The sequence below is a fragment of the Heliconius melpomene genome, chromosome 17 (assembly GCF_056956725.1).
Source record: "Heliconius melpomene rosina isolate 202511_hmr_F chromosome 17, ASM5695672v1, whole genome shotgun sequence".
In the NCBI taxonomy this organism is placed as follows: Eukaryota; Metazoa; Arthropoda; class Insecta; order Lepidoptera; family Nymphalidae; genus Heliconius; species Heliconius melpomene.
This window is the reverse complement of record NC_140405.1, coordinates 10,057,059-10,069,035: the sequence shown is the minus strand read 5'-3', so window position 1 is coordinate 10,069,035 and position 11,977 is coordinate 10,057,059. Positions and strand designations below refer to the sequence as shown.

At 32.1% G+C, this 11,977-nt stretch overlaps 1 protein-coding gene across 2 annotated transcripts in view; it reads left to right on the top strand.

Moving 5' to 3' along the window:
* The first annotated feature begins 1,563 nt into the window (after positions 1 to 1,563).
* The window catches only part of LOC146530220 (proton-coupled amino acid transporter-like protein acs), a 184,050-nt gene continuing 173,636 nt past the window's right edge, over positions 1,564 to 11,977 (top strand). For both annotated transcript variants that reach the window (XM_085201147.1, XM_085201148.1), the window contains exons 1-5: positions 1,564 to 1,758; positions 2,586 to 2,708; positions 3,015 to 3,165; positions 6,199 to 6,320; positions 7,848 to 7,932. In XM_085201147.1, the coding sequence (XP_085057273.1) occupies positions 1,745 to 1,758; positions 2,586 to 2,708; positions 3,015 to 3,165; positions 6,199 to 6,320; positions 7,848 to 7,932 (495 nt within the window). In that variant the 5' untranslated portion in view covers positions 1,564 to 1,744. The remainder of the gene's footprint in view (positions 1,759 to 2,585; positions 2,709 to 3,014; positions 3,166 to 6,198; positions 6,321 to 7,847; positions 7,933 to 11,977) is intronic.

Sequence of the window (11,977 nt, the reverse complement as noted above, 5' to 3'; positions counted from 1 at the left end):
AACTAGTTGAATATTAATTATTATGTCAATGACACAGTTAAATAATAATTATATTTCAAATTATAATTTGTATCGATATTTTTGAAAATTGGATTTTCTATTTATTCATCAACTATTTAAACTTTTCTAACATTATTTTTTCGATTAAATATGTACCTGTTAAAGTATTATGACGTAAGACGACATTGAAATATACTCATACACTATTACAATTATTTGTCTACGCATTTATCTGTCAGTACTGTAACCATATATTTCATAAATAAAAATAATATTTCAAAATTTAAGCGATTGCGATTTTTTAAAACGAATTATCGAATGTGTAAACACGACTAGTTGTGTGTTCGATCGCCACTCGAGAAAATGAAATATTTATTTAAATTTATATTTCCATTTACTTTATTTTTATTCCATTTTTATATATTTTTCCATTTTTTTTTCTGTTGTGCGCATGATACAGCATGAAGGTGATTTTTTAATTATTGAAATTGAATTTAGTAGGCTATTTCTGAATAGAAATCGGATGGGAATTCCATTATGCTACTTGAACGAAATTACATTTTTACATGTAAGAAAGTATTTTTATTGTATTTACAGAATTTTACATAGTTGCACAGTGGTCAGCACTTGACTATCAACCTAATAGCTGTGCGCTCCATTCTCACTGAAAGGAATTAAGTATTTTTGTTCCTCTGATGATAGAGCGCGGCGTTGTTACTTAACAAAAAACGTTTCAAAATTGTGCGGGAAGTGGAAAAATTTGACAAGTTTTTACTGCCTTGCTTGCTATGCCGACAAAGTGTGAAGCTGAGAAAATATTCTAACTTTTTATAATGCAAGTAATATGTTTAAATAAAATCAATCTTACTATTGAAATGTGTTGCCTTAAGCGTTTGTAACTAGAACGCCACGGGAATGGCACGGCGCGTTACGCACGAATAAACAACATTCACACGTTCTCATATCTACGAGTATGTACCACATATCGCCACATCGTAATTGTATTCGCCTGAATGAATTAAATATATAACGCTAATATTACTACATATTTCCAAAGATTGAAATATTTTTAGGGTTCCTTATCTCAAATAAAGAAATAAGGAACCCTTATAGGATCACTGAAATTTATTACAAATATAAGTTTATAATATTTTTTTTGGATTGTTGGGCTATTTGTATTGTATTATTTTTATTTCCTCGCTCTGGTGTAAAGGGAAGCATGGAACTGAATTCCGTCACTCAATTGCCTCCAGAATTCGGGGAGAGAAGTATCTTAATATTAGGCTCCATCTGGCTATCGTACTACATGCGGAATAAAGCGTAAAGATGAAAGAAATAGCGTATCTTGGTTTACGCCCTTACAACCCAGTCTTTTTTTAAATAATAATTATCACGACTACGAGTTGAGCGTACAATCAATGTGTATGTAATATAATATTTTCCTATACAAAAAAAACCTACAGAATGAAATTTTATTTTGATACACTAGTATGAATTTAGCAATAGCATAAAAACTATCATAATAAGCAAAACAAGATGTGAACAGGTTGTAAGTAACCTTTAGTCGTCCACCGTCAAGCGTCATGGTCACCCCACTTCTTGATATCATCAAATGCACTCAGTCCTCAGAAACGGTTTATTGTCGTATATAGTAAATACTGTGTTTATTAATAGCGTATAGTGGAATTGTGTCATATATAGCTTTATAGTGAATTATAATATAGTGTATAAATAAAATACTAAGATGACAAAACAACAGTAAGTACTTATTTATTATGTTTTTATTTATTAAATATTTTTCGTCTATTTAAAATAAAATAAATAGGTTTTGATGTTTTCTTAACCTGCCCAGCTTTACAGGGTTAACTCGGCAAAATGAATTATTTTGCAATTCTTCGTTTAGGACATGTTTAGGACTAAGCGGCGTTGAGTTCCGCCATATAGCGTGAAGCTAAGAAATGGAAAGTATTTAATGAAAAAACACCGTGTAAGTTTAAATTTTTAAAAGAGATTAAATAATAAGATTTAAAATAAATTTATTTTACTGGGTTCAAACAAAATTTAGTTCTAATGATTTATGTTGATATTATTATCATTGTGAACAGTTCAAAATTGTGATAAGATAAATTGCGGCGTTAGGTTTTGCCACTCAACTAGAATTAATTGGTAGGTATTTGCTATTCAAAGACAATAATAAAATAAATGCTTTGCTATGAAATTTAACTAGATTTCTTTTTTCATTTTGGATGTTTTCATCTAACTTTTATATGCTTTGGTATTGAGGCAGTCTTGTCGCAGTGGTACAGCGCTTGACGATAGTCGTGAGTTCGATTCCCATTAGGGGGAATGAATTATTTAATGTTACTACTTAATCTAGTAGCAAGACAGCACGGCGTTGAGTTCCACTGCTCAATACGCAATATCTTTAAAATTAAGTGGAAAATGGGGAACGGATTGTCCTAACATTAGGTGCCCTCTGCCTACTCTAAGCCAAACATTTCTAATAGAATTTATTATTATTTTTTAAATAAGTATGAGTTTTGATTTCTAACACAATAACAATTAAATTCAATAATAATTCGCAGACTAGAGAAGCAATATGGTGAAGTATTCAAAATAGAATCAACGGTGACGCTTGATGCAGCCAGTATGGAAGGGAAAGATGAATATAATCCCTTCGAGCACAGGAACATAACACATCCTACATCGTGAGTGTTATTTCTAATTGAATATCATTATTAGGTACTATTAGTGCGCTATGGGCGGAAACCAGAGACTAAAATATCTAAACACTAGGTTTTACTAGGAACCTGAAATGAAAAAAAGTTTTACTGTTTTAGAAAAAAAGGTAAATGAATTTAAAGTAGCGGAATTTTAAATATATATATGTTTTTTTAAAAAAAAGTACATTTCGTAGCGAAGTCTATAGCACTTGTACGGTACACAATAGCAGTTTAAAATTTTAAGATTTTGAAAAGAAATTGTTTTAATATGAATCTTTGTCTATTTCACAGGACTCTGGGCTCGTTTTTCCACTTGCTGAAGTCATCTCTGGGTTCTGGGTTACTGGCCATGCCGGCCGCGTTCAAACACGCCGGTATCATACCTGGATGCATCGGAACTGTCTTAGTGGCTGTGATAGCTACACATTGTGTACATATATTGGTAAGGGAACAAGAAGATTTATTCAATATACATACTTATACGTACATATTCAATATACATCTCACGCTGTATTCTGCATACAGCAGGGTAGGCAGAGGGAACCTAGTGTTAAGACATTCCATTGCTCACTTTCACCGTTGACACCAGAGCAAAGAAAATGAAAATTGGAAATTTAAATATATATTTAATTTCCTCGAGTGAGTGAGAACACTCTGTATATATAAAAAAAATATAAACACATTAAATTAAGCTACATATGTCACCTATGAAAACATTTGTATACAACTTTTCTAGTTCCTACTTATGACAGTGTAAATATTAGTTTGGGGCTGTTGACACAGGCTCAGGATCTAGGAAATTACATACAATTTATATATCTGGACGTCTCACCCAAAGGCATGCCAAGTACGTCGCTAATAAATTTAAATATAATCTATAGCAGCTATCTTCTAAACATATCTACTTATATATAAAATTCCTATACATATCTAAGAGTATCGTCGTGTAAGTCGATGGTTGTGACTTCGATTCCCACAAAAGGAATAAATATTTTTATTTCTTCGCTCTGGTAAGACAACAAATCTTTAATATGTATTTTACAACCTACAAAATCTATTTTCAGAACCAAATCTCGTATGACCTACATACTCTTCTAAGTATTTAGGTCATATGTACTTCTGAGTATACATATCAGATTAGCAATGTTGTAAAGACAAGATAATTTTAAATTTAGTGATACAATCTGTTCTATGATAGAACTGTTTCTGTGAACTGCTTCTTATATTTTAACGATTTTTGACGTTATTAAAATTTGTATTTATAAGCGAGATGGTTGCGGGTACGATTATTTATCGGGGAACCTAAAATATTTACATTTCCTCACGAAATTGGTACAATGGGTGAGATCGACTCGCACTCCCCGAATTTCATTTAAAATTGCTTCAACTATGTTTTGCCCTATAGATTGCGTAGAGAATTTAGAACATGACTAGACTTTACATCTAAACAAAGCTTTACAGTGACGAGGCATATCTTATGCTATTACCATTAAAGGACATATAGCAAAAAGGGATACCGGTAGCGTGATATATTAGACAACTTAATTAAGCCAAATTCCACATTTCCATTCAGTCCGATTAAAACAAACTGTTAGGGGTATACAATATATCAATAGATAATGGATAAGACGGGAATTTGCAATATTCGACTCGAAAAAAATTTAAAACGCCACCATTTTTTATAAGATATGAAATTTAGACCCTTAAAAATATTTCATTGAACACGTGTTTCATGGTTTATTAGGATTCACCCTCCAAACTGATAATATTTTCATAAAAAAAATTAATAAATATTCGTATAGTTCAAGCGGGCGAAGCCGCCCAAGTCGGCTAATTATGTATATAACATTCCGAGTTGAGTGGCAAAATCAAACATAACTCAAAATGTATAATTAATATTGATAGTGCAAAGCGCATAAAATATAAAAAGTATCTGATTGTTAAAAGATAAAAATTATCTTAGATCTATTGTTCTTAAGACAATAATAATCAACGTAAATATAAAACTAGATAATTTAAATGATGTATTTAATGTTTAATCGTCCATAATGAGGTAGGTAATGAATTGATTAAATTATGTAAAGATTTATTACTATTTCATGGTAATGAAGCAATTTATGAGAAATACTTGTCAAGAAAACAATAATTGTCTTTCTAATTTAACATAAATTAAATTATATTCTTAATGAAATAGGAATCGGGTAAATTGTTTTTTAACCGACTTCTGTGGAGGAGGTTATCAATTCGACTGTATTTTTTTATGTTTGTTACCTCAGAACTTCTGACTGGGTGAACTGATTTTGATGATCCTTTTATTTGAAAGCTTCCCGTGTGATCCTATTTTATTTTGGTCTATTTCTGACAATGGTATCCATGAGATGTGCGCGATAAGCACATTCCTAAGCTGAGAAAAATAAAAAAGCTTCCTTAAATTGAATATGCAATAGATATCATTTGCTGAGATACTTGATTTTCGAGACGGTTTATGATATCTAAGTAAAAAAAATGGAACACCTTATATTTATATAATAAGGCATTATATTTGAACATTTATTCGAAAAGGATTTGGTAACCTTGTAATTTATAATATTGAGAATGAAAATGAAAAAGAAGAATGTAACGTTTCATTTGGTACATAAGTTCACACATGTTACACACATTTCTGTATGCCCAGATTTTCGGGCAATTTACTTCCGAATTTATTGTATTACAGCGTTATTGCATTTTTCTTTTGGATAAAATACCTTATTACCATAACGTCGTTGTCGACTTTTTGTATTTATTGCTTTTCACTTTGTTTCCTATACGATTGAATTTTATCTACTGGTATCTAATACAAATTCTAACAATCTTTTTGTTTGTTTATTTTATTACGTAATATTTATTTATTTTTTAGTTTGCTATTTTAGCCGCATGATCTGTACACCGGCTTGACATTTTAGCTTTCCGTAGAGACATCTCCACGCTGTGAGTTCTTTACCGAATTAATCATCGGAGGTGTTCTGGGGAACTGTTTGGCCTGCCGCCGAATATTTGAACTGCCCAGTATACTGTGCAGTTGTGACGTATGACAAGCTCAAAAACTATCCACACCATCTGGATACGTGGCACTCTACTACTGTGCGGTTTTAGAGGAACCTCCATCCACGCGCCATTCAATTGTGGAATGTGTTACTTACGGCAGTGTTTTCAGGTCGACCTTCAAAAGGCACGTCAATCCTCACTTCAAAGGTCCTGCAGGCACGCACCTGTCGCTCCTCTGGTGTCACACGGGGTCGCGGGCGGTTGCAGTTACGCTCGTTTGCCTTGTCTTTTCCATTAAAAAAAACTGAAATTGGTACGAAAAGCTAGGTGGACGAGTGCGGCTCTTACTTGACCAAATTTTCTTTTCCATCCACGTATTTAATTAAAATATTATTTTCAACTTTTTAATTTTCTACCAAGCGAATAACTGTATAATAGTATTTTATTTCAGGTAAAAACATCGAGGGACATCTGTAAGGAATGCCGCGAGGGTTGCCTCAGCTATACAGACACCTGTGTAAAAGTTTTCAAACACGGCCCGAAGGGGTTGCGGTCGTACACAGAAGTTGTCAGGTATTGAAATTATTAAGTAACTTTTAGTTTTAGTAGTATTTTTTTATGTTTTCACGGAATTTGCAGTGTTATATGTACTATAAACCACGTTATTTTAAAAATTTTAGAAAAGTTGCGTATTCTGCAGATATAATCCAATGAGGCCAGTTGTGTCGAGGCAAGAGTGCGATTGTAAACGCCACAGGTTGTGGGTTCGTTTCCCTCCCGAAGAAATGGAATATGTAATATTTTCATTTATTCGCTATGGTAATAAGGCAAAAGGCAGAATTCGGTGGAAAGAGGGGAACGGAGTGTCTAAACACTAGGTTCCCTCTGCCTAGTGCCTACCCTGCTGTGTTCGGGATATAGCGTGAAGCTAAAAAAAATACAATAAAATAATTTAATAATTAATAATGATAAATATCAAGCAGCGAAACGTTAGTATAAGAATTGACGAAAAATGAATGCTGTGTAAATGTGATATCTTTGAACGATATACGAAGCCAGTTTAACTGACGGTCAGTCCGGCTGACCGATACCATGAATAAAATAGATTTTTATATATTTTAATTTTTTTTCACGTTACGGTTACGGCACGCCCTCTAGAGGGTCCTCATGTTTTATACGTGACCTTCGTATAATATCATCGAGATTGAGTTATCGAGGGTCAACCGAAATTTCCTCTGCCTTTTTCCTTGTAAAGTAAAAACTAGAAAATAAATATATTTTATATATATTTATTTTCTAGTTTTTTTATCTTCACTGTACCACACATCGACAGAGTGAACCTAGTGTTAAGACACTCCGTTTTCCATTTTCCGCCGAATTTGTCGTCGTAGTCTTATCCCACAGCACTAAGTGTGATTGAAAACGCGACAGGTTGTGAGTTCGATTCCACTCGAGAATGAAATATTCAATACCGACAACACGCGATGCCTCCAGATTTGATGCGGAAAGTGGAGAACGGAATTGTCCTAATGGGAACGGAGTGTCTTAGCACTACGTTTCCAGGTTCCCTCTGCCTATGAACGTTATAAAGAATATATAATACTAGTGGACCCGGACGCGGCTACGCCTGCTTGAACTATAAGAATATTTATTAAATATTATATAATATATTTATTCTTATAAGAATGAATATCAAAATATAAGTTCATTTTGGCTGACGTTTTCTTAAAACAAAGAAACTTTGCAAACCGGTGCTTAGCAACGACGGTTGTTATTAACATGGCAGAATAAATTGCATGTCAAGTTAGAAAGTATTTTAATTTATTAGTACATATGTGTAATGTTATGTTATATAGCCTATAGCACTTCTGAAGAATGCAGCTTTCATACAAAACAAAAACATAGTAAATCGGACCAGTAAATCCAGAGATCTTAGCGTTCAAACAAACAAACAAACAAACAAACAAACAAACAAACAAACAAACTCTTCTGCTTTATTATATTAGTATAGATGTAAACTTGTATATTACCGGATTGTCTATTAAGATTATAGGCCCAAGTGTGGGATGTAAATAATAACTGATTCTTACTTGTTCGCAGGCACTTCGTTGACTACGCGATGGCCGGAGTCTGCCTCGGGGGGACGAGCGTTTATGTTATCTTCATCGCTTCCTCTTTGAAAAATGTAAGCACCGATTTTGTTCTGTAATCAAATTTTAACTTTGGTTATTGGTTGATTTTTCAATTTATACAAGAAATATTTTAAGACAATAATCACAAAATATTTTTAAAAAAGACAAGTTTAATTTTTTTCTTCTTTGTTCTGGTTCTCTTATAAAAAAAGTTGATTTACATTGTGTGTTGAGTAGAGCAGCCTACCCTTCGTAGCAAAGGGAAACGAACTCACAAACGTCATGTTTACAGCGCAAACCATACTAGATAAATTAAATTAAATCACCAATTTTCTACTCTTTCACTTAAAGCTAGCATAAACACTAAAAAATACTTGGTAAGAGCTATGTGAGATGGCTATAGAGTGTGAATTCTCAACATCATCTTCCTATAAGATTGGAGTAAGGTACATCTATATTTGGGGGCTACAAGGTCACTAAGCCAATCCGTAACTTTCAACTTTTCGTCTATAAGTTATTAGAAACGACGACCACTGGGATGAAATCGATAATTTGTTTTGCCCAGAATCACGATTTTCTTATAAGAACTTTTGTACTTGTATTACGAAATATAAGGAATAGTTATTACACAAGTTCCAATATCACGATTTTTTGTTCCGGGTTCGTTTGATTTTTCTTGACGACTACTTTGGGGCTAGATGGTAACCAGAGTCTAATGATGGAACTGGAAGGTTACCACAGGAACTCTGTTATTAAACGACGTAACTGCGTCGAGTTTGATTATAAAAGTGTTAGAAAAAAATGTTGAAATTATTTGTTAAGCATAATATCGTAAATATTTAGTTTTTTTTCATAAAATAACGTAAAAGACAATTAATCTTTTCAGAAGAAGAAAGTAACGAAATATTCGTTTTGAATTAGTAAATGAAATCAAATTTTCGTAAGTCAAAAAAAAATCCAACAAAAATATTTAACGGCCTACAAAATTACACAATGTTTTTATTTATTTTTAATTATTTATTAAATAATTGTTTAAAATGTATAAAATATTGAATAAATAGCATTCTGTTTTGCCTAACGATAACTGTAAGTTCTAAGAATAACAAAGTCGTAAAAATCGTTTTCATTTCGACCTACCACGGCAAGTACGTAAGGTCTAGAGACCTAGAGAACAATTGAGCGCTAGAGCGCTTAGATGGTTTCCAAAAAGGGGCAAGTTCTCGCTACGCTTAAAATTATTATACATTTCTAAGCACTTTTGTTTTCTTAATATTCATATTATTTTGTTAAATAACAAAGTAAGTAAACGTAACCGTAAAAGGCAAAGTAAACTCACAAGGCTAAAAGAAATACTTAATTAAATTTGATAATAGTACAATAATTTACTCAACTAAAGCTTTCCATCAATTACAAAGTTTCCCGTACGATGGTCACATGGGAACAAACGTGTATAACGTGACGTATTTAGTTTGGTATAAAAGATATATTATTGACATTTAAGATTTATTAAATCTGGTGAAATATGTAGATATAACAAAAATAACTAAAAGTAAACATACTAATAATAATATTTAAGTTATTATAACCAGAGTGTAGCGTTAGATTATTAACCGTAGTTATACTCCGTTTCTCATTTTATACCAATTATACATTTTTGACCGAGGAATTCTATATTAATTTCATAATTAATATAACAACTCTAAAGTCAAAGTCAAATACATTTTCATTTTTTGAACGTCAAATAATTTACCACCAGTTCACTAAAGTTAATGCCTCAGACCTGAGAAGAACCGGCGCAAGAAACTCAGCGGGACTTTCTTTTGAAATCATTTTATTTATTTTATATTATTTTAATCCATAACAAATTAAATATTCAATTCTTCTGGTGTGTAAAACACAAAGGCATTGAGTACGGCTACTTGAAACACAATGAATTCGGAGCAAAGTGAAGAAAGGAGTGTCTTAACACTAGGTTCCTCCTGTTCTATATAGTGTGAAGCTGAAAATAACAAATACATTTTAATATTTTTACTTACAATAAGAGAAGAACAGGTTTTCTGACACATTTTCTATGCATACACAAATGTTAGTACCAACTTTAACAACTACGATAGTAAATTCGAATTCTTTTATACTAAAAATGCATTTATAACGGCACTTAAACTTGGTCGCGTGGTATTCACACAAACAAGACTTTAGTACTAGATGATGCAGCGGCCAATATCATGGCTGAGTTAATTTCTTTTTGTGTATTATATATTCTATCTTATTATATCCTTGAAATAAAGTTCAAAATGTAATAAATTTTATACGCAACATTGAAAATAAGATATTTTGCTATTAAGCTATTAATGCTATTAAGCATGTAAGCGATTAAAAGATAAATGTAGGCAAATATTTATTAAATTCTTAATAACTTTAATTACATAGCTAGCTAGGAGCTAGCTAGTTACATAGTTTAGCTTTCAGTAGAGAAGATGCGTGAAATAAATAAATTAAGATGATTTTTAACATTTTAAAGTGTTATTCCAGCTTAGCTGAGCAAGCAGCTTCCAGCTTCATTCCAGCTTAGCAAGGGTCATGCTTATCATATTCATACAGTGTGCATAATTTCAATTTCGTAGAATATAAGGAAGTGCTTCTAATTTAGCTTGCAAGTTTGACCTAAACATATATGCTTCCTTCCATACATTGCAAGTTAAATAAAAGCTTGTTATAAAATATGTACATATATAATATGTGAAGCTGAAAAAAAAAGCATCAAAGTAACAAACAATATTACAGGCCAAAGATAAAAAAACAATACAAAACAAAAAAAAATATGAGTTTCCCAGATTCTCCAATTAAAGCGGATATAGGAGATTAGAGGGTCATGACTCTGGGTTATCTCTGCCTAGCCTGGAAACGAGATCAAGTGAGAAGAATAAAAATATCATAAAATTATTCGAATTTTCTGTAAGTTTATTACACCTTTGCTCGTTGGTTAAAATATATCTCCATAGTGAATAACATTTCTAAAAATCCTAACTAAGGCTTCATAGAATATTTCTCACTAGCGGACGCGCCCAGCTTCGCTTGCGTATTTAAGGGTGAATTCTAATAACCCATGAAACATGTGTTCAATGAAATATTTTTAGGAGTCTAAATTTCAAATTTTATAAAAATCGGTGGCGATTTAAAGATTTTTCCATACAAACTTTCAACCCCTTATTTGCACCCTTAGGGGGTGAATTCTAGAAAACCATGAAACATATGTTCAATTAAATATTTTTAAGAGTCTAAATATCAAATTTTATAAAAATCGGTGGCGATTTAAGAATTTTCCCATACAAACTTTCAACCCCTTATTTGCACCCTTAGGGGGTAAATTATAATAAACTACGAAACACATGATTAATAAAATACTTTTAAGAGTCTGAGTTTCAAATTTTATAAATATCGGTGGCCATTTAAAGATTTTTCCATACGAACTTTCAACCCTTTATTTGCACCCTTAGGGGGAGAATTCTAGAAAACGATGAAACACGTGTTCAATTAAATACTTTTAAAAATCTAAATTTTAATTTTATAAAAATCGGTGCTGATTTAAATTTTTTTCCATACAAAATTTCAACCTCTATTTCACCCCTTTAGGGTTAAAATTTTTCAAAATCCCTTCTTAGTGGATGTCCAGAATATGAAAGTAAACATCTGTCCAAATTTCACGTTTCTACCATCAGCGGTTACGGCTGTGCGTGCGTCTTACCTCAGTCAGTGAGGACAAGTCCTTTTATATATATAGACTAGCGGACGCGAGCAGCTTCGCATGCTTATTTGCACCTTTAGGGGTGAATTCTAATAAACCATGAAACATGTGATCAATGAAATAATCTTAAGAGTCTAAATTTCAAATTTTATAAAAATCGGTGGTTATTTAAAGATTTTTCCATACAAACTTTCAACCCCTTATTTGCACCCTTAGGGAGAGAATTCTAGAAAACGATGAAACACGTCTTCAATTAAATACTTTTAAAAATCTAAATTTCAAATTTTATAATAATCGATGCCTATTTAATTTCTTTGCCATACAAACTTTGAACCCCTATTTCACCCTTTAGG